At 48.0% G+C, this 26,719-nt stretch overlaps 1 protein-coding gene across 15 annotated transcripts in view; it reads right to left on the bottom strand.

Annotated features, from left to right (window-relative positions):
* Positions 1–26,719, bottom strand: part of ATP11A (ATPase phospholipid transporting 11A) — a 154,791-nt gene that overhangs the window by 61,791 nt on the left and 66,281 nt on the right. For 14 of the 15 annotated variants that reach the window (XR_011528278.1, XR_011528277.1, XM_070579297.1 and 11 more), the window contains exons 2-4: positions 22,071–22,193; positions 6,289–6,378; positions 5,407–5,487 (exon numbers count right to left, since the gene is read on the bottom strand). Coding sequence is in view for 10 of the 15 variants with exons in the window: in XM_070579297.1 (XP_070435398.1) it covers positions 5,407–5,487; positions 6,289–6,378; positions 22,071–22,193 (294 nt within the window). In the remaining 5 variants the exon portion in view is untranslated. Of the gene's footprint in view, positions 1–5,406; positions 5,488–6,288; positions 6,379–10,372; positions 10,490–22,070; positions 22,194–26,719 lie in introns of those variants that run through there. The other variant, XM_008507179.2, reaches the window with a different exon arrangement.

Below are 26,719 nucleotides of genomic sequence, written 5' to 3'. Positions count from 1 at the left end.
CTTGCTCCCGGCCGCTCCTCCTGGATGTCACCACGACGGGTGCCAACTGCAGGTCCAGCGCAGCAGCTTCAACTACTGGACAAGCGTGGCCCCAGGACACCAGAGTCTCCTAGTGCTGGTCCTCCCACTGACACCCCACGGGCAAATCCTAGAGCTTCCTCCTCGTACGGACCCTAGATCTTCCACTTCTTCAGGTCCCAGCCCCCCTGTGGCCAAGGCCCCCCTTCCCGGGCCTCCAGGAGGCCGCCCTCCCTGTGTTCTCATCCCCGGAATGAACAGCCTGACCAGCCCTGCGCCCACAGGGAGCCCCGACTCCACTCCATCTCACGGGGCTTCCTAAACCCTCTCTCCTGTGGGGACACATGTGGAATGGCCACTCTTGAGTCCACCGTGGTGTCTAAGCCAGGCTGCTCACTGCCAGGGCCATGGCCTGGGGTCCCTGAGGGGCCAGGCCCTGCTCATGGCCCGAGGACTGGGGTGGAGGGGGTGGGGGGCTCCTGGCCCCCTTCCTCCAGGCTCAGGCCCTCGCTGACCCAGAGAGCATGTCAGAGAGGCCTCCACCACCAGCACCACGCTGCCCCCACAGTGCATGCATGCATACACATATGCGTGCATATATGTTTGCACGTGTCTTCTTAGTGTCTGCCTCCCTCACCAGAATGTCTCCTGTTCCATATTATCCTCTCCAGGGCCTAGAAAAAGGCTCAGTATGTGACAGACGCTCAATAATATTGCAGAATAAATGAATAAAGGAAATGTGCAATGCAGGAAATTAGAAAAGAAAATACTTTCTAACGACCAGCCTGGACGTGTTCCACCCAGTGTCCCTGGACCTGCTGCCTGGCTTTTTCCTCTTCTTCTGAAACCTGGCGCAGGAGGATGTTTCATTTTTGAAAACAAAATCAAGACATAAATAAAAAAGCAAAAAGAATTTTTCAAAATTAGTTATTTTTTATATTACAAAAAATTGTATGTTCTGTGGACAAAATGTAGAAAATCAATAAATCATCTCCTAAGAAACTAAAGAAATCCTAATCCTATTTCTCAGTAAAAATCACTGCTAATATATAAATACAATTATATATAACCATCGTTCTAGCCCGTGGAGGCATCTTTTTCCATAGAGGACCACACTGCACACACTATCCCACCTCGTACCCTCCATACACCTTGGACAGTTCTCCATGGCAGTTTGGGTTGCTTTAAATTTTTGTAGTTATCAATATACTTTGCTAAACATCTTTACAACTACATGTTTGTGCATGTCCACCACATATTCTTAGTATAGATTCCTAAAGATAAAATGTCTGAGCCAAACATGAGCAAGACTTTAACATGAACTGTCCGAAAGTCCTCAAGAAACTCGGCGCCAATGACCTTTCCACCAGCTGCCGTAAGCGTTCTACCTTGGAAGGCACAAGCCCGCCGGCAGACAGCTGCTGAGTGTCTCTCATTGTCCGGCAGCCGAGAGCCAGCACACCCAGCAAACCACCTGGTCCGCCCTGCGACACCACGGAAGCCTCACCGTCTCCACACACGTGTGCTTTCTAGTGATTGTAACAAACACAGGAAATTACTGCCAACAGCTGCTCCTATGTGGACGCAGACACGGGCTCGGGCGCTGGAAAAGCAGACCGACCTCATTCTCACAACTAAATCCTCTTGCTCTCAAATAGGCACAAATACAGACATTCAAATTCTTCCCCAGATACAAGAAACCACCCACTTCTGGCCCACGAGTTTGGTGCAGAATTCTGAAAGAAGTGACACTAGGAGGTGGGGCATAGAGGTTTTCTCCAGCAACCAACACGCCTTTTGAGCCATGTTTCACGGATGTGGAAGTGAGTTTGGGTTCAGGATGATGAATCTGTCTTCTCTGGGTTATTTCCCAGCACATGAAAGGGACAACCAGGTGCCCGACAGCCATCTGCATGTCCAGAGGTGGCCACACAGAACACACACCGCCACACAGAGGCAACACAGTGGGTCCCGTCACAAGGCCCCTGAGCCCACTGTGGGGAGGCCGGCTCTACACGATGCGGCAGCCGCAGGGGCAGCAGGCACAGTGCGCGTCTTCCCCTCAGCTGCCCCAATCTCTCTGCACTGGAGTCTCCTCGAATGGGAGACAGACCAGCAAACCCAAGTGACAGCACCTCCCACTTTCGGAAGCTAACTGGTGCCCAGGGAGGGAGGGCCGAGCAGGAGGGATTTTCTCCGGCTGTGATCATCACAGAGGGACCCCGGGTGTCCGATAGCTTTTCCAGACATTTCTCCCAAATTGTTAAAATACTCTCTTTCTAGGGAACTTAGGAAACTGGAAGGAAGCAGAGAGCAGATGGTCCCTGGGTTTGTCAAACCCGTATTTAACAGCAACTGTGTGCTTGAAATGAACAGCGTTGTCCCTATTGTTGTGGTTCTCAGGATTTGTGGGAAAGACAGTCGCGTCGCTGTGCGAGATTCGTGGCACCAGTGAGGTGCAGCACCCAGTCCTGGGGTGCGGGAGGACTCAGAGGAGCAGAGGCCTTGCAGCTGGTCTCAGGGGATGCTGAGTGTTTGCCCCGAAAGGCAGAGATGATAACGTGGAGAAATGCAAGAGGTGGCAGGAGCGACGGGGTTGGGGAGCTGGGAAGGGGCCAGCCTGGTGCTGGGGGTGTGGACGCAAGCGGAAAGCCAGGCAGGGTGGGGAGCGGGGCCACCCGAAGGCTCTGTGTCTGCCCAGGCTCGCTGCAGGACAGAGGCGGCCAGATGTCAGACGCCGCTTAGGGCCAGGCGAGGAGAGGAGCACCCAGGAGCCAGCCAGGCAACGGGCTCCACGGAAGGGGCCTCTCTGAGCTGAGAGAGGAAGGGAATGGATGCCCAGCACGAGCGCTGAGGTCACTGGGGAAGGCAGGACGGAGGGCAGTTAAGTCTTGAGGTGTATGAGATGGTGGGTGGAGACGTCCAGAAGCGGCTGGCGATGGGCAGGAGAGGGAAAGCGACGAGTGGACGGAACACGAGGCAGGTGGAGGGAGCAAGGAGCGAGGTCTCCCCCAAGAGCCAGGGCTTGGTCAGAGGACGGGGGGGTGGCCACGTGGAGGAGACAGAGGACCTGGCAAAGGTGGAGGCAGGAAAGCTGAAGGTCAGAGTGTGGAACAGCAGTCTCGGCAGGTCTCAGAGCTCTGGACACGGTGACCTCACTCGGTCCTCTCCACAAATGCTTTGTGGCCCTGAGGGGTCACAGCTGGGCCGAGGGCGAACCTGGGCTGGGAGGGGGCAGTGCTGGGCCCAGGCCGGCCTCAGGCTCACAACCCACTGCCCTGTTTTCCACCACACACACAGCGGGGTGCCCACAACCTCGATGAAGGACATTTGGGTTGTGCCTAGTTTTCTACTACAAAGACGGCTGCACGGAACATCCCAGGACACATGGCCTGATCTCTGCAGTCCACTCTAAGACGCACTCACAACATGCACCAAACGCACAGCCTGCGCACTGTCTATACCAAGGGCCCCTGGTGTTCACGCCCTCAACTTTATCAGATGTCCCCAGACCTTTCTCCAACAGGGTCCACCACGCTCCCGTTGCAGCGCGTGGATGCACGTGTCCCCACGTTCTCATGCCCACTGGGTCTTCAGACTTTTACATTTAAAAGCCAATTTAACAGGTATGAAGTAAAACCACATTGTTGTTCAAATCTGCATTTCCAGACTACTGGTGAGTGGAAAATAAAAGCCAAATTAACACGAAGCAATCCTTAAATGCTCCTCACAGTTCTGTGTTAAAAGAATACCAGTCCGGACGTTCTCGCAGGGAAGTCCAGACAGACCAGCAGGAGGAAGCCTGCAGGCACCCACACCCACTGGCGGAAAGGCAGACCTGTGGCCCTATTCCATGTCCCCATGTCAAGTAAATCCCTCTGCGAGATGTCACCATTACCACTGTCACCCAGTGGCTGCGTTTGCACCATGTTTCACATAAAATATATGTTTTAGTGTTTTTATTTTTTAGTTAAAGACTAACACCAGGAAAGCGTGGCTTTGTCAGCAAGAATTTGACCATCAAGATTTAACTAGAAGCTGTCACTCTGCACATTATCCAGATGTCTCAAACGAAAGACTGACGTATCAACATGGAGATGCAAACATCAACGGGTTCAGAAGTTTGCAGCAGAAAAGGGACTCGCATGGACAGCATCCTTACAACTCGCGGGTAAAAAGACAACCCAACTTCTAAACGGGCAAAGGACTTGAAGCCATCTCTCTCAGGAAGATACACAAATGGCCAATAAGCACAAGAAAGATGCTGAATATCATCAGTGACTGATGAAATGCAAATCAAAACCCAAAGAGACACTTCACAGCCACCTGGATGACTGCAAAAAAATGATAGGCACAAGTGTTAGCGAGGACGTGGCGAAACCGTGACCTCACACACCGCCAGCGGGAACGTGGAATGGTGCAGCCACTCTGGAAAACACTCTGGCAGCTCCTCAAAACATGAGAGCAATTCTACTCCCACAGCAGGACCCAGTAGAACTGAGAACCTCCATCCACACAGAACCCGTATGTGAACGTTCATAACAGCCTTATCCACAACAGCCGAAAAGGAGAAGTGTCCCAACGTCCGTCAGCTGATGAACGGATAAACATGTGGCCCGACCACATGACGGAATATTACTCACCCTTAAAAAGGAGAGAAGCACTGACACACGCTACCATGTGGACCAAGCTTGAAAACATTACACTACATGAAATAAGCTGGACATAAAAGGTCACGTCGTGTATGCTTCTATTAATGTGAAATGTCCGGAACAGGCAAATGTGCAGACAGAAAGTAGACAGGCGGTGGCCAGGGGCTGGGGACGGGGAAATGGGGAATGTCTCTCATGGGTGTGGGGTTTCTTTCTGAGGCGATGGAAATTTTCCGGACTAGATAGTGGTGCTGGCTGAAGCACTAAACTGGCTAAGTGGGTGGAGGAAGTAACTGAGACCATTCTTACATTAGTCACTGGCTTTAGTCATCAGTTCCAGAAAGAACACTGAGCGAGTCAGGAGTTGGCATGCTCTATTACAAAGCCACATCCCAGACCCTCTGTGGGTAGCAGGTCCTTGTGGTTAAGACAATCCAGAACACACACAACTGAAGCAATTCATCTACGATCAGATACCACCTCCTGCCGATTCAGGACGTGAAAACCGTGGTATCCTCCTCAAACTCAAAGGGCACCTATCTGGCCACTGCTTACACCAGCGCTCCATTTTAACTCAACCATCTAGCTAAAACACTTAGAAAAATGCTTAGTTAAATTTTGCTTAGTTAAATTTTCTATGAAAGAGCTAAAAGGAACCAGATTGCTCTGGCTAAAAGGCAACGTCATATAAGAAGGTCAGGTACGACTTTCCCCCTTTTGTCCCCAGGATTCTCACCTGTTTGACAGCTGTGACGGTAATGACAAAGAACAGTGGAAGTCCACTCGTCACGGGACTTGTGGGCGTGTCAATAATCAACTGCAATTAAAAGAGAATCATAGAACCATTTCCAAAAACACACATTAGTGGCTTTAGACTGACGGGCCGGCCCTGTGACACCATCACCCAAGGCCTGCTTCCACTTATTTTAAATCACTTTACTGTCACCCACTAGAGACAAATTAGATGAGAAGTAAATCATCCAATTTCCTATATAACCGAGGGCGGGTTCTTTAATTAAGGGATGTGTTTAAGGAAGCCACGTTAGCCACGGCAAAGGCACAGGTCTGATTCCAGGGAACATTGTCATTCAATTTAAATTATTCAGCTCCTGATGCCACCCTTTAGATTATTTGGATAATTTAACATTGGGGGAACTTTAAAAGTCCCTCAACTATATTTTGTATGATTGCGAAAAATGAGACTATTCTTAACACACCGACCTATTGTTCTCTAATTCACACCTCACCGTGGTTCTCTCTTTTTACTCTCTCTCTCAACGTTTTCTTTGGAGCATCCACGTGTGCTCAGGAAGCGGCTAAGTGTAACAATGCTCAGCGTGGCTGGTGAACTTCTCCTAAAGATCAGGAAGCTCCTGACCCCCTGCAGGACGGGAAGGTGACAGAGGTGGCCAGGACCAACGTGAGAGCAGAGTGCTCGTGTGTGGGCGAGCTCACGGCCTCTGAACCGACACGATGTCCTTGAGGAAGGTGAGCGAAGGGACAGCAGTCAGGGGCACCAAGTCCTCACTCCTCCTTCCTAGCAAACCCAGTCACCTGAGGACAGAAGCTCACACACCTAGATTCACATTTGAGGCGACAGAAAGACAACTGGTCTTACCTGGACCAGAAATATGATGAGAAAATAAAAGTTGGCTATTCTTCTGAATTGTTCAAATAGGTTCTTAGGTATGAAGTTCCAAAATGTGTACTGTAGAAAAGAGAAAAAACAAGGTGTCATTTTGATCACATTTCCCTTTTTTCAGGTTACCCCGCCTCGTGATAAATGGCACCAGATTGCAAAGTGCAAAATGTTTAGTTTTAGATACAAAATTCACAATTCAAAATTTAGAGTGTTTGTACACATTTTATCTATTTGCTGACCAAAAGAACAAAGTGTTAACACAGAATCTGTTCTCTGAAAGCAGCATATGGAAATGGCCTGTTTCCAGACAATTCAGGCAACACAAAGCAGCTTAACAATAGTTTTACTGCCGAAAGTCTTTCATAAAATATAAACTCTAATTGTTAACTCAAAACATACACGTTTAGCATTTTTCCTTGACTGCAGTTTTTGGTAAGCTCTCTCTGCCATTAGGGTGAGACTAGATGGTGACAGAGAGCTAAAATACCAGTCACCATTACCGGGTGGTCCTGCCGCAGCCTGGAGGCGGTGCCACGCAGCGGGTTCCGCCAGCACCACCGGGTGCCCTTCCCCCGCCTGGAGGGAACGGAGAGGCAGCAGGGCGGGGAGTCCTGGCCCCACTCATGCTCCGACCTCTCATTTTGCCTCAGGAGAAGAGCTTCCTTAAGTTTTGTGTTGACAACAACGTCATTAACCCACAGTGAACACGCAGCTTGGAAGCTGTTTTTAAAGTTCCACTGGACCAGTTTTTGCCTTTTGGTGACGACAGTCTACGGAAGAGCGAGAAGATGCTCAGCCCACTGCACGGCCCGCTCGAGCTCTGGGCATCTGAACGGGACCACGTCAGCTCCCGGCGGGGCGCTGGCCCCAAACGCCTAGACGTCAGTCATCAAACTCCACCAACAGCTCCTTTAACGCCAAGGTCTCAAACATGAGCTCTTGAAAATGTAATGTAACCACTAAGGCCGGCATGGCCCCAAACCATCCAGCGTGTCCCGAATGCGGTTTCCACACACACTTCACAGTACATCCAGGGTTTCAAAGAAAAGCGTCTTTGCCTTAAGTTTGGATTGCTTAGAGAGATATAGGGAACTCCCATTTTCTGTTCTAATTTACATTACAAGGCAATTCTACCTTTCGTGATGAAGTTCATTAATGAGGGTGAAAACAAAGGAGTGGTCCCCCGCCCCCTATTTTTAATTCCCTTCTCAGGGTGGCCCCAGTGAACAGGGCCCGAGCAACTCCAAGAGGGTGTCTGCAGGTTATGAAAAGAAATTAATTTTCCAGGTCCTCCCAAGCCCGCCCCACCCAGCCCCCGAACACCCTTATCTTCCATGTATCGTTTTGACACCAGTCCTTCACAGGATGGGGTGTTTCACAATTATTTTCCCTCAGTCAGTGGCTTGTCTTTCAATTCGCTTAACAGTGTCTTTTGCAGAGAAGAACTTTTTAATCTTAATTCAAGTCCAACTTATCAATTTTACCTTTCATGGTTAGTGTTTGTGGTACTGGATCCAAAAACTCACTGCAAACCCAAGGTCACCTAGATTTCTCCTATGCGATCCAGAGGGCTTTCATAGTCGTGTTTTTTACACTGATAAACCAATGGCAGCAACAGGATATTCTGGAGTGTATGAGGAAGCCCTGGGGTGTAAGCCTAATTCGGCTTGACCCTGTTTTTCCAAAGGGCCTGAGTGGCTGTTGAGCATGCATTGTGTATCTGCTTTAAACATTTCCTATGGCAAGAACAAATGGCCTTGAGATAAAGGTGCAACTTCGCCCCACACTGGCATTTCCTTAAGGATAAGCATCTCTCCCTAGGCTAGGAACTGATTGCTGTGCTCACCTATGACCACCCAGCTCACCTGTGACCACCCAGCTCGAGACAACAGACCTGCCACTCTGCTGTGTCCACCGAGACAGCAGACCTACCTGCTGTTTCATCAATCGCTGTGCCGACAGAGCAGTCTCGCGACTGTTGTAAAAGGGACATTTCAATCATATGTGAAACATCCTGTTTGGGGTATATAAGCACTCTGTACACCCCACTTCTTTGGTGCCCTTCCTGGGGAAGGGAGGCCCCGGGCTCTATGGTCCTCACATTCGGCTCAGAATAAACTCACCCCCATTTTGATTTATAGATTGGTTACGGATTATTTGTGTTGACAACATTTAGGTCTGTGATTGATCCATTCTGAATTAATTTTGAGAAAAGTGCAAATCCGTGTCTAGACTCCTTCTTTTGCACGTGGATGTCCAGCTGTCCAGCAGCATCTGTTGAAGGCTATCTTTGCTCCCTGGGATCGCCTGTGCTCCTCTGTCAAAGATCAGCTGACTATTCCTGCGGGGGTCTACTTCAGGGCCCTCTCTTCTGTTCCAGTGATCTCTCCGTCTCTTCTTCCACCAATACCACACTGTCTTGATTAGTGTAGGTTTAGAGCAAATCCTGAAGTCTGGTAGTGTTAGTCCTCCAACTTTCTCCTTCTCCTTCAATACTGAGTTGGCCATTCTGAGTCTTTCGTTTCTCCATATAAACTTTAGAATCAGTTTGTCGACATCCACAAAATAACTCGCTGGATTTTGATTGGGATTGTGTTCAATCTGGAGATTAAGTTGGGAAGAACCGACATCTTAACAACACTGAGTCTTCCTATCTAAGAACACGGAATATCTCTCCATTTCTTAAATCTTAGAGTTCTTTCATCAAAGTTTTGTAGTTTTCCTCATATAGATCCTGTACATATTCTGTTGGATTCATACTTAAGGATGTATGTATGCATCCTTTTCCTTTTTTTGTGCTAATATAAATAGTGCTTAATTTTGAATTCCAATTGTTCACTGCTGGCATATAGGAACACAGTTGACTTTTACACCCTGCAACCTTGCTATAATAGCTTTAAGTTCCACACGGTTTTTGTCGATTCTTTGGGATTTTCTATAGAGACCATCAGCCACTGTAAACAAAGACAGTTTTATTTCTTCCTTCGCAATCTGTGTATCTTTCATTCCCTTTCCTTCTCTTTTTGGATTAGCTAGGACTTCTAGTAAGATGCTGAACAGAAATGGTGAGAGGGGCCCTTTGCCTTGTTCTCAATCTTAGGGTGAAAGCACCTAGTTTTTCACCATTAAGAATGATATTAGCTGTGGGGTTTTTGTAGATACTCTTTATCAAGTTGAGGAATTCTTCTCTACTGCTAGTTAGCTGAAAGTTTTTATCATGAAATGGGTGTTGGACTTTGTTAAACGCACACTAGGTTTTCTCCATTTGAGTGCAACCAAACTAAGAACCAAAAAGCAGGTGTCCTGGACAGAAATGTAGCCAAAGAAACTGAGAGAGAGTAGAGAACACACAGCCAGATCTTCTGTACTCTGGTTTCTCAATCAGAAAAAAACAAAAAACCCCAACCCTGACTGCCAGTGAAAGTATAGGCACTTTCTTCCTTAAAAATAAAAAAAAGAAATCTGAATTCTTAATTTGCTACCCCTACCGCAGAACAATTTGGCTACTTTATGGGATTCTGGAAATATTTACTCTTTATTATACCACAGAAACATGGACTTTGGAGTCAAACCCCAACTAAACCCTGGTCCTGACATTCAAAAATCCAGTAAACTTCAGTAAATTATGTAGCGACTGAGTTCTAGTTTCCTTCTCTATAAAATGAGTATAAGAGATGTGCCTTGAAGGAAACGAGGTGAGGATCGAAGTTCTGGCTCAAATGGTGCTCAGAAAATATTCTACAAGTTGAACAAACAGAACAAACGCAATCAGTCTCTTTAAATTTTTAAGAAGATATATATTTTCTTTTAAATGGAACCTAACGGAAAAGTCACTTATTTTCCATTAACTTTTAAAAGGAAATACTAAAGAAAAATAAAAGTTATGATGTAATCACGGCATTTATGTCTCATTTTCGTGTTTCTGTGACTAACCTAGGACAACCTTTTCTTCTTCACACAATTCCTTTCTAAGAGATACTGACCCCAAAATGAAATCATCTTTAAGGTCCCCCATTATGAAACCAACCTTATTCCCCGGCACCCAGGCCAACACACTTACTACGTTAGAGAATGAAAGCACTTCGGCTAGCACCCGTGAGACATCACTCAGCAGCAAAGTCACGTTAATGGAAAAGGTCCGACTTGAACCTCCACCTTCCATCTGCTGAAATCATTACAGAAGGAAAGTACACGCTGTTTAGGATTTGCTTCAACATGACCTTGGGGAAGAAAACAGAGGCACAGACGAAACCAGTCTGGGCAAGTGTTGACAACTGCTGACAGCGGGTGACAAGTGCATCAAGATTTATGGTACTACTCTCTTTATTTTTGTATATTTTTGAAAGTTTCCATAAAATAAAATAAAACATGACCGTCTGCAATCCTTCCAAACCTGAAGTTTTAATAACCCCAGGGCGTGACGTGGATGTGTGGTCTGGTTCTATTTTAGAGTTATTATTTCAGGACTCTGTTTCAACCTCCCAAATTCTAGTCTACCAGGGAACCGGCACAGATTTGGAACTTAAAACCACTTAAATGATTACTTTATTGCAATCGCGCGCAGAGGGCTCATGCTGCAGTGTAGACCTAGTCATGCTCTGTAATTTCCATATTTTACAGAACACATTACTGTAATGAGCTATTACTGCTGACCATCAATGAGATCAAAAAGAGGGTTATTAATTCCTGATGGTGTATGATAAGAAAAATGAAAACTCAATGAGATAATTTAAACATTCGTGACGGTACTGATAAGTCAGTGCCATACAGATAACATAAAATTAAATGAACATTTTATTACACTTATAAGAGCTGGCAAACCAGCAATGGTGGGCCAGTTGTACATTTTTCATCTTTGTTAAATTGTAACAGTCTAAACATTTGCTTAGACACGTGGGCCACAGTATAATGTAAGCCTCTGACCTATATTCAGGAGTCATGTGCCCTCTTCTGATCAGCAGAACAGCACTTATTCCTGGAAATCCCTGGTATCGAGAGACAAGCAGGGCATGAACCAGGTTTTTCTGCTATAAGGAAGCTGTGAAACCTGAGTGGCTCAGAGCATCCCTCTTTACTGTAACAGACATTTGAAGAATGTTGAAATGTACAAGACGATTACTGTTCCTGCCATTCCTTCCACATCATAAAAAACTTCACACCCGAAGTCTCTGCCTACGCGCGGTATGTGGTCGGGAGACGAGACGAGAGCCTCTGAGCTCGGCTCTGCCCACACGCTTCTCCTCTGTGCAAGTCACCTCTGGTTCCGTGTCACTCGTGGGGAGTGCGGCCCATGACGAAGAAGCAGGTCCCACCTGGTCTACCTTTAGTCACGTGGTGAAAAGCAAACTCTAAGAGCTAAGCCCCGGGGCTGTCCTTCTTCACTAGCTGCCAGAAAGTAAAACCAGAGCGTCTGGACACCACCCGGGGCCTGGCTCTCACGTACCTGAAAACGGTCCAGCACCAAGCTGAGCAAGGCAGCCCTAAAGACACACTGCAGGGCGGCCACGGACTTCCGGGGAAGGCAATCAGCTCCACCGCGCTGGGCTTTCTCTTCCATTTATGAGTGGACGAAGGGGATGTAAAAATAGAAAATTACACCCCAATTCTGGATTACCGATGTTAGGAAATGGGTGAGAATCACGGGCTCGTAAGAGGTGGCGCTGGCAGTGCAGAGGGAGTGCTGGTCTCAGGCTCAGACATGTGGCTCTGGGCGGCTCATCGATCTTGTTCTGAGGCTCGGTGTCTTTGGGAATGAGCCGGGTGTAGCGAGTCCTGTCAGCCTCAGAGGGTTGTGAGAGAGCTCAGATGATGTGACCAACATAGACCACCGCCTGTACTACTACTGGTAGAGGTAATTTGACCTTCTCACTTATCAAAGGTAACTCAGCTTTCTCGAAGGTATGGAGTGACCACATCGGCTGAGTCTAATATTCACTTTTGTGGCGTCCTGAGCTCAGAGCTGGAAGCCACAGGAATTTTGTGCCCAAAAGTACAATCCTGTGAAATTGATGAAGGAGTGCTCCAGTGTTCTCAAGTCTAGGATCTGCCCACACGGGGAGCTCAAGCAGCCATACGGTCAGTGCTGCACGTGGTCAGTAGCCAAGGCCAGACACTGCCCAATGTGTCCTAAAAGGAGACGGAGCTCAGATCAATCACTCATCACCAACAGCGGTGATGAAGCGGACAGAAGTTCAACATAAGCGGATCGGCCTCTTCACCCCCAGAGTCACGCTCACGTGACAGATATCTCGAAACCCTCTGATTCAATAAAACCAAACTTACTGAGTAGGGGCTTCTGTGCACTTAAGAAGTCTTAGCTGACAGTCTTTTCTTTTAAGGCAGAAATAAAAGTTTTCTTCCCAAGAAAACAGGATACGTTACCACAAACATATTCTCCAAACTTGTTTACAAACTTATGTTTTACAAATTAAACTGTATTTTTCACACATCCTGAGCTGTTTCTAAAGGAAAACGACTACGTGCTCTAGAGTCCACATCACTGATCTAAATCAGGGCCACTGTCCCCCCGGCCTGGCTCAGAGGCTAAGTCCTCGTCTTTCTGAGGGCCCTCCTGTAACGAATGCCACCAGCAAGGCAGGTTGTGTAATGTTTCCTAAAATTAGACACCATCATCTACGTGGGACTGGCAGTGAGCCGCAGATCCTGCCTCTCTGAGGACCGAAGATCCCTGCACAAACACGGAATTCCAGGCTGGGCTGTGACGCAAGCTGCTCAACTCTGGCCTCTTCCGGGTGGACTCAGCCTGACCCACGTCCTGAAAAGATGCCGACTTTATTCTGTTACTGCTTCCTCCTGCACAGCCTCGTGTGATGACGGGGCTTTCGAAAAGACCCCCAGGAACCTGCAAGTCTGTCAAAACCCATCCTCGCAACCTCCCCTGCGCAGCGTTTCCTTTGTCAAGAGCCCAGCCGCTCCAGTTCATCCAGGGCAGCTGGGCACAGGAAGGTGCCACCGCGGGGAGAGGCCAGATGGAGGTCTGTGGAGCGAGGAGGTGGGACAAGGCATCTCAAACGCATCGCTGCTACTGGCTGTGGGACGCTTTGAAAATATAAAAATAAACTGGCTCTGAAACTTGAATCAGATAACAAAGGGTCAGGAATGGGATCTAGAAATCACTGCTTTCTGTTATCTCCCCCACAACATTGACAGGGGCTTTTATGATAAATAAAGCACTCTCAGCTTCCACCTATATTCTCCTATTCCATATTCCAATGCATCGAGAGGGCCCTTCACGGCTCCATCGACCAGGGGCTTGGGTTTCAGGTTTCCTCTCACAGCTCTTTAGAGAACTTCCCACGTCAACCAGAAGGAACTGGGGCTGGGACTTTCAAGGCCCAAGCTTTATCCCTGCAGGGAGATGCCAGCTGCCAGGGATTTGTATCAGAGGCCGAGGTGCCTCTGACAAACGTCCCACCAGACCAGACCGGGCAGTGTGGGGCGGTTTCATGTCCCATGGCCTGTATCCCGGACTCCTGACAGGCCCACACGTGGCACAACATCTTAATGTTGATCAGTGCCCTTCCTGTTTCTTGATGCATCTGGATGCACAAGAGCAGATTTTTAAGAAACATATTTGAGGTTATTTCTTTTTTGGGCACACTAGTGGATTAGCAGAGTGCGCATCTGCATAGAAATCATCTTTAGTGAGCTCTACATGAGACCGTGTGAAATGTATACATGTCACTACTGGGAAGACCTGTTTTTTTTAAAGATTGGCCCTGAGCTAACACCTGTTGCCAATCTTCTTTTTGTTTCTTCTTTTCCCCACAGCCCCCCAGTACATAGTTGTATAATCTAGCTGTGAGTGCCTCTTCCTGTGCTACGTGGGACATGGCCTGTGAGCAGTGCCATGTCCACACCCAGGATCCGAACCAGCAAAACCCTGGGCCACCCAAGCGGAATGCACAAACTTAACCACTCGGCCACGGGGCCAGAACCAATGGATCTGCTTTTGGATACGAAGTTCCTCCTGTTTATTTCTCCCTCCAGCAATCATCTCTGGGCAGCCACGGACTATGTCTATTTGGCTGGGATTTTGTTTACAAGCCATTTACTTACCATATTGTGTTTCTGAAGATTAAAGCTATTATTATTATTTTACACTGCATTTTCGAAATGAAAGAATTCCATTAAAAAATAACTGCCTTGAAGGAGAGAAGATCCAAGATGGCTGTGTGAGTAGTCTTCTTTGTCTGTCCCCCTTCGAATCTACAACTAATTGGACATTCACCGCTTAACTAAGGATATCCATATAGCATCTCAGGACGCCTGAGAGACCCACGCTGCTATACATCGGAAGGCGGACGGACTTCCCTCCGGGAGGAGGTGGAGATAGGTGAAAACTCTCCGACCCCGACCCCGAACAGCCTAGTACCTTCAAGCAGCTTTCTTTCAGTGGATGCCCCCAGAACATCGACACACACCTAGGGCAGGAGGGAGAGCACACCAGAGGAGCGACGGTGGAAACAGGTGACCAGAGCCCTACCTAAGCCCCCCGCAATTACACCTAAGCCCAGAGGGAAGCTCCAGAGTTACACACCTGAGTCCGCAGGGAGAGTCTCTGCCCGCCATTGGCTGGAAGGCCCCTCCTAGCATCCACGGCGCCAGGAGGGTCCCGGAGAGAATCCCAGATGGCGCGGCGGCCCACCAGCTGCCGCTGCCGGCCCCACTGACTGCCGGACGGGGCTCGGGACTACCGGAGATCTCCTGGGAGAGGACTGGGGCTGGGTGGAGCTCCAGCGGCCGTTTCCGCGGCCCAGGAGGGAAGCTCCAGAGTTCCGCCCGGGCAGCAGGCAAAGTCTCTGTCTGCCATTAGCGGAGAGGCCCCGCCCAGCATCAACAACGCCAGGAGGGTCCCGGAGAGAATCCCAAACGGCGTGGCGGACCACCAGCTGCCACTGCCGGACCCAGTGACTGCCGCTATTGCGGCTTGGGGCTCAGGGCTACCGGAGATCTCCTGGGAGAGGACTGGGGCTGGGTGGAATTCCAGCAACCCGGCTCCGTGGCCCAGGGGGAAATTCTACAGTCTCACAGCAGCCTCAGCGAAAGCCTCTGCACAGCACTAGTAGAGAACCCCCGCCCGGCAACCACAAGGCTGGAAGACCCTGGGACAAAAGTGGCATAGGTAGGTGAGCTAACCCCAGACTGTAGAAGATGCCCATGGCTCTGCTGTGACCCATAGTGGACAATGAGATTTTTGTGGATGCCGACAGTGACGGAGCTGCAAATATAAGTGATCCTGCCCCTGGCCGCTGGGAAAGCCCATAACACCGCTGTCATACCTAAGGAGGGAGCACGTCTAGGTGGGCTGCAACAGTAGGCACCAGCAGCCTGAAGCCCCCTTGTGACTGCCCCCACAGCTGAAGAGGGAACCCACAGGACTACTGTGACTACGAGGAGGGGCCCAGGCCCAGTTAGCAACAGCTGATAGGGTTCCTGGTTGGAGCAGTATAAACAGCTGTTCCCCCACCACACCAGTAGAAAGAAGTCGAAGCAGTAACTAAGCTCTATCTCTATGTGGAGGCACAAATCTACACCATCAAGCAATATGAAAAAATATATTAAATCTCCAGTACAGAAGGAAAATGACAAATACACAGAAAACAGTCCCAAAGACAATGAAATATATAACCTAAATGACGATGACTTCAAAACAGCCATCATTAAAAAACTCAATGAGTTAAAAGAGAATTCAGATAGACACCTACGAGTTCGGAGCTATGTCACAAAAGAGTTTGATACTATAAAGAAGAACCAAACAGAAATACTGGAAATGAAGAACACAATAGAGGAGATTAAGAAAAACCTAGACGCAATGAACAGTAGGGCCGATAATATGGAGGACAGAATTAGCAATTTGGAAGATAGGAATATAGAAATGCTGCAGGCAGAGGAGGAGAGAGAACTAAGACTAAAAAGAAATGAAGAAACTCTCCGAGAATTATCAGACACAATTAGGAGATGCAGAGTAAGGATTATAGGTATACCAGAGGGAGAAGAGAAGGAGAAAGGGGCAGAAAGCCTGTTCAAAGAAATAATGGCTGAGAACTTCCCAAACCTGGTGAGAGAGATGGATCTTCAGGTGACAGAAGCCAATAGATCTCTAAACTTTATCAATGCAAGAAGACCAACCCCACGGCATATAGTAGTGAAGCTAGCAAAAGTCAACGACAAGGAGAAAATACTAAGGACAGCCAGGCAGAAGAAATTAACCTACAAAGGAAGCCCCCTCAGGCTATCAGCAGATTTCTCAGCAGAAACTTTACAGGCTAGAAGAGAGTGGAATGATATATTCAAAAATCTGAAGGACAAAAACCGACAGCCGAGAATTCTCTACCCAGCGAAAATATCCTTCAAATATGATGGAGAAATAAAAACTTTCCCAGATAAACAAAAATTAAGGGAGTTCATTGCCACAAAACCTCCTCTTCAAGAAATGCTCAGGAAAACCCTCATACCTGAAAAATCAAAAAAAGGAAAGGGGCTACAAAACCAAGAGCAAAGGAGATAGGTAGAAGGACAACAACAGAGAGTAGTAGCTCTCCAACAGAACAGATTAAACCATGGGACGAGAAACAAAGGAAATTGAAGAAAACCGGAAAACAAGACATAAAATGGCAGCAGTAGGCTCCCACATTTCAATAATCACTCTAAATGTAAATGGATTGAACTCTCCAATCAAAAGACACAGAGTGGCAGGATGGATCAAAGAACAAGACCCAACAATATGCTGCCTCCAGGAAACACACCTCAGCCCCAAAGACAAACACAGACTCAGAGTGAAGGGATGGAAGACAATACTCCAAGCTAATAATGAACAAAAGAAAGCAGGTGTCGCTATACTAATATCAGACAAGGTAGACTTCAAAGCAAATCAGGTAAAGAAAGACAAAGAGGGACAGTATATAATGATAAAAGGGACTCTCCACCAAGAAGACATAACACTTATAAATATATACGCACCCAACACAGGAGCACCAAAATTTGTAAAGCAACTCTTAATAGAACTAAAAGAAGACATCAACAACAATACAATAATAGTAAGGGACCTCAACACCCCATTAACACCAATGGACAGAACATCCAGACAGAAAATCAACAAGGAAATAATAGAATTAAATGAAAAATTAGACCAGATGGACTTAATAGATATATATAGAACACTTCATACAAAAACAGCAGGTTACACATTCTTCTCAAGTGCACATGGAACATTCTCAAGGATAGACCATATTTTGGGAAACAAAGCAAGCATCAATAAATACAAGAGAGTTGAAATAATATCAAGCATCTTTTCTGATCATAATGCTATGAAACTAGAAATCAACTACAAGAATAAAGCAGAGAAAGGTGCAAAAATGAGGAGACTAAACAACATGCTTCTGAACAAACAATGGATTATTGAAGAAATTAAAGAAGAAATCAAATATTATCTGGAGACAAATGAAAATGAGAACACAACATACCAAATCATTTGGGATCCAGCAAAAGCAGTCCTAAGAGGGAAATTCATTGCAATACAGGCTCACCTCACTAAACAAGAAAAAGCTCACATAAGCAACCTCAAACGACACCTAACAGAATTAGAAAAAGAAGAACAAAGCCCAGAGTGAGTAGAAGGAGGGAAATAATAAAAATAAGAGCAGAAATAAACGATATTGAAACAAAAAAGACAGTAGAAAGGATCAATGAAACAAAGAGTTGGTTCTTCAAAAAAATTAACAAAATCGACAAACCCTTAGCCAGACTCACCAAGAAAAGAAGAGAGAAATCTCAAATAAATAAAATTAGGAATGAGAGAAGAGAAATCACAACAGATACCAATGAAATACAAGGGATCATAAGAGAATACTATGAAAAACTATATGCCAACAAATTGAACAACCTAGAAGAAATGGACAAATTCCTAGACTCCTACAACCTCCCAAAACTGAATCAGGAAGAAACGGAGAATCTGAATAGGCCAATCACAAGTAAAGAAATAGAAACAGTAATCAAAAACCTCCCCCAAAATAAGAGTCCAGGACCAGACGGCTTCTCTGGAGAATTCTACCAAACATTCAAAGAAGATTTAATACCTATCCTTCTCAAACTATTCCAGAAAATTGAGGAAGATGGAGCACTCCCTAACACATTCTATGAAGCCAACATCACTCTGATCCCCAAACCTGACAAGGACAACACAAAGAAGGAAAACTACAGGCTGATATCACTGATGAACATAGATGGAAAAATCCTGAACAAAATTCTGGCAAACCGAATACAGCAATACATCAACAAGATTATACACCATGATCAAGTGGGATTTATACCAGGGATACAGGGATGGTTCAACTTCCACAAGTCAATCAACGTGATACACTACATTAACAAAATGAGAAACAAAAACCACAGGATCATCTCAATAGATGCAGAGGAAGCATTCGACAAAATCCAACATCCATTTATGATAAAAATCCTCAATAAAATGGGTATAGAAGGAAAGTACCTCAACATAATAAAGGCCATATATGACAGACCCACAGCCAACATCATACTCAATGGACAAAAACTGAAAGCCATCCCTCTGAGGACAGGAACAAGACAAGGGTGCCCACTTTCACCACTCCTATTCAACATAGTACTGGAGGTGTTGGACAGAGCAATTCGGCAGGAAAAAGAAATAAAAGGAATCCAAATAGGTAATGAAGAAGTAAAACTCTCGCTGTTTGCATGAGACAACATGATCTTATATATAGAAAACCCCAAAGAATCCATAGAAAAACTACTAGAAACAATCAACAACTACAGCAAAGTAGCAGGGTATAAAATCAACATACATAAATCAGTAGCATTTCTATAGACTAACGATGAACTAACAGAAAAAGAACTCAAGAACTCAATCCCATTCATAATCGCAACGAAAAGAATAAAATACCTTGGGATAAACTTAACCAAGGAAGTGAAAGATTTATACAACGAAAACTACAAGACTTTCTTGAAAGAAATTGACGACGACATAAAGAGATGGAAAGACATTCCATGCACATGGATTGGAAGAATAAACATAGTTAAAATGTCCACACTACCTAAAGCAATCTACAGATTCAACGCTATCTCAATCAGAATCCCAAGGACATTCTTTACAGAAATTGAACAAAGATTCCTAAAATTCATATGGGGCAACAAAAGACCCCGAATTGCTAAAGCAATCCTGAGCAAGAAAAACAAAGCTAGAGGCATCACAATCCCCGATTTCAAAACATACTACAAAGCTACAGTGATCAAAATGCATGGTACTGGTACAAAACAGGTGCACAGATCAATGGAACAAAATTGAAAGCCCAGAGATAAAACCACACATCTATGGACAGCTAATCTTCAACAAAGGAGCAGAGGGCTTACAATGGAGAAAAGAAAGTCTCTTCAACAAATGGTGCTGGGAAAACTGGACAGCCACATACAAAAGATTGAAAATTGACCATTCTTTTTCACCACACACCAAAATAAACTCAAAATGGATCAAAGACCTAAAGATTAGGCCGGAAACAATAAGTCTTCTAGAAGAGAATATAGGCAGTACACTCTTTGACATCAGTTTCAAAAGAATCTTTTCGGACACTATAACACCTCAGTTGAGGGAAACAATAAAGAAAGAATAAACAAATGGGACTTCATCAGACTAAAGAGCTTCTTCAAGGCAAGGGAAAACAGGATTGAAACAAAAAAACAGCCCACTAATTGGGAAAAAATATTTACAAGCCACTTATCCGACAAAGAGTTAATCTCCATAATATACAAAGAACTCACACTGCTTAACAACAAAAAAGCAAACAACCTGATCAAAAAATGGGCAGAGGACATGAACAGACATTTCTCAAAAGAAGATATGAATATGGCCAATAGACACATGAAAAGATGTTCATCATCGCTAATCATCAGGGAAATGCAAATCAAAACTACACTAAGATATCACCTTACACCCGTTAGATTGGCAAAAACATCCAAAACCAAGAGCGACAAATGTTGGAGAGGTTGTGGAGAAAAAGGAACCCTCATACACTGTTGGTGGGAATGCAAACTGATACAGCCACTATGGAAAACAGTATGGAGATTTCTCAAAAAGTTAAAAATAGAAATACCCTATGACCCAGCCATCCCATTACTGGGTATCTATCCTAAGAACCTGAAATCAGAAATCCCAAGAGTCCCTTGCACCCCTATGTTCATCGCAGCATTATTTACAATAGCCAAGACGTGGAACCAACCTAAGTGCCCAGCAACTGATGATTGGGTAAAGAAGATATGATATATATATATATATATATATATATATACAATGGAATACTACTCAGCCATAAAAAGGACAAAATTGGCCCATTCGCAGCAACGTGGATGGACCTCGAGGGTATTATGTTAAGCGAAATAAGCCAGTCAGAGAAAGATGAACTCTATATGACTCCACTCATAGGTGGAAGTTAACATATTGACAAGGAGATCTGATCGGTGGTTACCAGGGAAAAGGGGGGGTGGGGGGAGGGCACAAAGGGGGAAGAGGTGTACCCACAACATGACTAACAATAATGTACAACTGAAATCTCACAAGGTTGTAATCTATCATAATCTTAATAAAAAAAAAAATAACTGCCTTGAAAAGCAAAGCTGCTCAGTTCTCCAGGCTTCTTAACAAACATGGGGCACTCTGCTAGCTCACAGAAGAATTAAGCAGGTCTACCCCTTGGTCTACACATCTGAGACACCCACGTGTGGACGAAGCAGCTCTACCCCTCGGTCTACACATCTGAGACACCCACGTGTACATGAAGCAGCTCTACCCCTCGGTCTACACATCTATGACACTATGTGTAGATTAAGTAGGTCAACCAAACAATTTACACATTCAGGGCATCCATATGTGGATTAAGTAGGTCAACCACATGGTCTACACACCCAGCACACCCGTGTGTGGACTACGGAGGCCTACCACAGGGTCTACACATCCTGTACATCCACATTTGGATGAAGCAGGTCTGTCACAGATCTACACATCCAGTGCACCCAGGCATGTGTGCGTGCCTCAGGGACCCGTGCGTGCACACATCTAAAGACAAAGTTCTCCATAATCCGGAGAGCCACCCTTTACCTTCTTTGTTCAAAGCCAGCTGCTAAATTCTCCACCCGCTTCTCAAGAGCCCTTTACGGGTTACTCTCTCAATGTGTAAAGGACGTCTCTGCATCCCCACTTTCCAGTCAACGAAAACAAGGCACTCTATTTAAATGATGACATTCTAATCACATTTCTTCCACTGCACCGACTGCACCTGACAGACTCTGACATGTGTTCTGTGCCTCCGTTTACAAGGTGGCTGCACACACATCCTTTCAGGGTGGCACCCAGCATCATCTCCGTTTCACAGACGAGGAAACTGGCCTGGGGGGCGTGCATGACTGGCACATGGCCAGACAGCATTAGTAACTGGTAGTGGCAGGGACTTCAAATTTGACACTACACGCACGATATAATTAAAAGAGAAGTGAAGGAAATGTGCTGTGACATCTTGGCAAGTCTTAACAGTGTTTGGGGACAGATGCCCAGAAGAATGACGAGTGCACGAGCCCCGTGTGAAACCGCAGCCCCCGGCTGGCAGTGGACAGCAGCTGAAGAGCAGCTCCAGGAGCAGGACTGGCAACTGAGGTCAGAAAGTTCTAGCGCAAGGAGTTCCGTCAGGAAATTAACAGACAGACAGAGGCCAAGTTACCTTGGAGGAGACTATCCTGTTGTCCGGGTACTTCTGCAGAATGTAGGCCTCAGCACCAGGCGGAGGCTCCTTGTGTCCCACGTAGATGGTCCGATTGTCCACCCAGTTCTCTTCTCCAGCACACTGCGGGAAACAGGGCAGTGTTAGCACAGGTGCCTCAGACTCTGGGGCTGAAAGTCCATCCCCGAAGTCTGGCTTCCACGCTTATCCACAGTAACAGAAACCTGTGCCAGAGACTGAGGACACCGCACAGGGCCCGGGGATGGGCTGGGCACCACCTGCCAAAGCTAGAGCCGCCACATCTTACTCAGCCCTCGGGGGCCAATTCTTCAAATTCCTGCCCTGCTCTTCAAGGAAACAGTCTGAGCAGACCATCTGCACTCCCAGAGGGAGCCCAGGGGGAGCCTTTAGAAGCTGTCAGTGGAAATAACACAGGGGGGCTCATTTCGAAGCAGAATGCTACAGCGAAATCTTAAGGCTTCCAAAACAGAAAGGATACAGACGGTTAGAAATTTGGGGAAAGGTCTTTAATGAAAGAAGAGCATAAACTACGAGTTCAGAACAGAAAGAACTATTGAGCCATTTCCAGTATCTCTACCAAAGGCCTTCCTGGAAAGAGATGCAGCTCTGACTCATCTTTGGATGCTCAGTGTCATGCGCACGAGCCGTGAAGTGAACATGCCCTGACCAGAAGAGTCTTTCCTTGCCCTGCGGTCAGCTCAAGGTCAGGCACAGCATCCTTTCTCAGCAGACCCACCAGCATCTAACATTACTAACCAGCACGTGGCCCGGGCCCCAGAGAGCAGCAGTCCCAGCACGTGGCCTGAGCCCCCATAGCAGCAGTGCCTGCACGGGGCCTGAGCCCCCATAGCAGCAGTCCCAGCACGGGGCCTGAGCCCCCAGAGCAGCAGTCCCTGCACGAGGCCTGAGCCCCCCAGAACAGCAGTGCCTGCACGGGGCCTGAGCCCCCAGAGCAGCAGTCCCAGCACGGGGCCTGAGCCCCCCAGAACAGCAGTCCCAGCACGGGGCCTGAGCCCCCAGAGCAGCAGTCCCTGCACGAGGCCTGAGCCCCCCAGAACAGCAGTCCCAGCACGGGGCCTGAGCCCCCAGAGCAGCAGTCCCTGCACGAGGCCTGAGCCCCCCAGAACAGCAGTCCCTGCAAGGGGCCTGAGCCCCCAGAGCAGCAGTCCCAGCACATGGCTTGGGCCCCACCCCCCAACCAGCAGCACGGCATGGGGTCCACGCCCCACATCTGACCCTTCTGAAGGAACTCTGAAGACATCAGCCTCTCTGGGTACGACTAACAGTGCTGGAGAAGGGACAAACGCAGAGGCATCGCAGTCACAGATCCGGCTCAGGTGTTGATGCTGAACTGCAGCCTCCTTACCCCTGGGCAGTGAGAGCATGTCGCCCAGAGATGGAGGAAGAACTGAGCAGCGAAACAAAGCCCACGACCGTGTGCCGGCCACAGAGGATGCGTCTCCCCCGACACCGTGCCCACCTTTGTGGCTCCAGGGCCTCCGTCCTTGAAGCCCACGGGGCATCGCGGGCAGCGCAGCACTATGAGCTGGGCAGCACCTTCTCTTTCTTTCTGCTGACACCATCGTCCTCACTCACCCATCACCTTCTCGGGGATGAGAAGTCCTCCCACGTGTGTCTCCGGCACAGTGTCCACGTGGCTGCATGTCTGCACACATCCCTGGCAAACCCACCTACACTTCCCGTGGCGGGGCCAGCCCATGGAGACTGACGGTGAGGACCCCATTCGTGTTCAGAGATGCTCAGCAGGGACAGGAAATGGCACAGGATCCCTGGGACAGAACAGGCACAGCTGCCACCTGCCAGCGCTACACCCAAGTGGGGCGCTTCTTCCATGGCACGACCTGGGGACGTGTCTCCCTCCGAGGAGCCTGTGGCTCTCAGTCACAAGGCGACACCAAGGCCAGGCCACCCGTCCCTGGCAGGCGCGAGCTGCTACCCCCCACCATCCGCAGAGCTGCATCCCGCCCCACAGCGGCCTCCCCTCCCGCCTTTCCACTTTGGGTGAGACGGCCTGTCAAGGATGTGGATTTAGAAAACTGCTCAAGAGCTTCCGCAGTACCTCTCTGGATAGGAAAGTTAAGAAGACAGCAGGAGTCCTGACTTCCTTTTATTTCTCAGAAGAAAGCCAAAAGCATGCTTCTCATTCTGTGGATTCAGGACTTTACATTAAAAAAGAATACATAAAAATGAACTCAAAAAGGAAAGAAAACCATACAAATAGAACTTTCAATACAAAAAACGAAAACCCTGAAAACCCTTCTGCTAAACTTCAAAGACAGCAGCGGGCTCTGAGCGCTGGTGCCGACTCTGGAAGCCGGCGTCTTCCCACGAGCCACGCGGTGGGGCCCCTCCAGGGCAGGCGGTGCTTCCCGGCCACTGCCAGCCAGGACCGACCCCGGTCTCCAGGGAGACGAGCCCGAATGGATTTTATTAAGGCCCATTCATGCTCTCGACGCCATCTAGGAGGCCAGCACTGGGCTTAATGTGATTATTTAACACCGCAGAAATAACTCAACAGCGCAGCGCCACTTCGGCTGGCACAAGTCAGAACTCGACTCCGGCCTGGGGGACGAGGTCGGACACAATGCGCACCAGCACTCGCCTCACCACCACTGCGAAGTCTTTCCGGGGACGAAGCAGGTGCGCGCTCGGGAAGCTGAACCCTGCACGGGAAGCCATCTCTCAAAGTGCTGACCCCAGTGAGTTGTCCCCTGCGGGTCAAGAACAGAAGGAGGCCCCCGGGAGCGGCTCCACGGCTCTCGGCCTTCCATGAACAGCCACGGCTCGCTGGCCTGAAACGGCCTGATGAAGCCACGTCTCCAGCGACTCTGCTCACTGCTTCGTCAGCGTCACCAAGCTCAAAGGCGACACGGAGGAATCACACTGTCTGAGGTCATGGTTACCAGGGATCTGGCACATCTTACACGGACGGGCCTGATCTGGCTCTGGGTTCGGATGAGCCCACGGCGAGCTGTGCCTGCCGTTCTCTGCAGAAATGTTAGCTGCTAAGAAGCCAAAAGGACAGGTTCAACAGGCGTAGAGAATACAATGAATCGGACACTCTGGAGAACGCCTGCTAGACCCACCGTGTTTACAACGACGCCTGCGCAGTCATGCATGCGCCCTGCTGCAGACTGGCTGTGCAGCTTGGACGAGCAAGCCGACACTTCTGTGTCAAATTCAGTCAGGAGTCACGCAAAGGGACTAGGTTAGAAAAGCCTTACGACCCTCCCAGCTCTAAGACTCTGGTTCTCTGGTCACCAAGCAGAGAAAGCAGACTTGTGAGCCCGGTTATGCAATTTCTTAACCCAGCCAGTCTTGAAGCAAGTGTCAGCCACACAGTCCACTGTCAAACTGTGGTGCAGGTGAAAAGGAAGCTATGCCCCACGGAGCTCTAGGAGCAAGACGCAAGTCGTCACACGTCTCCAAGGGCAGGAAGTGGAGCCAGCTGCCTGTCTTTCCAGGTACTCGTCCTAGACAGGATGCTGACACTGCCTAGCAAGCTCTCTGTGCCTCATGCCCTCAGAACCTGAGGATGGCCAGAGACGTCCATCAGCAGAGCACGAGGCTGAACCAGGCCCTGAATGGCCCTCCTCAGCCAGCAGCCTCCATAACGCTCACTGTGACCCAACGGTCAGACCAGGTCAAGTAGGCTGGAAGGCTGGCACCAAGCAGCCACCTAAAGCTCGAACCCAGACTGTGAGAGTGGAGCTGAGCACTTGAGTGCCTCTAAGATGCAACTTTTCCCAACGACACTCCGAGCTGTTCCCAGAGGGGTGGTGGAGGGGTCCCACTGAACAGTGACCACCCAAACGGCTCTCGGCTGGTGAGGAACACACAAACGCTGGGGCTGCTCCCACGCGGCAAGCTCCCAAACTATCAGACTGAACACGTTCAGAGCAGGGAAGATAAGAACCCAAGGAGTCTGTCTTCTTGTTTTTACACAGATGACATTGTCACGTGCAGAAACAAGGCGGAACACCAGAAGAACCATGGCTGATGGGGAAAAACGTCACGTCAGCGAGACTGGCAGAGAGTGCGGTCCAGGCGGGCACCATCTTCCATGCAGAGGCCCCAGGAAGAATGTGAGTCTGAGAAGACAACCACAGACAAGGAGGCCTCCTGCCACAGGGAGCGAGACCAGGGACAGGAGGCAGGCCCCACACAGGCTGGGGGCTCAGCTCTCGTAACCCCTGGGGTGTCCTCAAATAGACAAGGATCACTAGGAATGCCGTCACCGTATCTACACACACGTAAGATGACTCAGTAGTTCTGTCTTAATGAGCTGGGAGTAAAAACTACCACTTCTGTTCCACAGTGTAGAAAACACCACACACAAATAGGATCATTGTGCTAACATACGCAATATATATTCCTGACAAATCCGAAAAGACATGGGCTGATGGTATAGTTTATTTTAGTGGATTATATGTTACTAATGAATTCTTAAAATTGTGTGGATTGGCTCCTCCTGGACACCGCGTGGAAGTGGAATCATGCAGACTGTGGCCTCTGCGTCTGGCTTCTTTCGCTGACATATGTTTTCAAGGTTCACCCATGTTGTAGTGTGAGTCCTTTCTATGGCTGAATAGTGCTCCATCGCATGG

The sequence above is a fragment of the Equus przewalskii genome, chromosome 16 (assembly GCF_037783145.1).
Source record: "Equus przewalskii isolate Varuska chromosome 16, EquPr2, whole genome shotgun sequence".
NCBI lineage: Eukaryota > Metazoa > Chordata > Mammalia > Perissodactyla > Equidae > Equus > Equus przewalskii.
The sequence above is the reverse complement of the archived record's forward strand: the minus strand, read 5'-3'. Positions and strand labels throughout refer to the sequence as shown.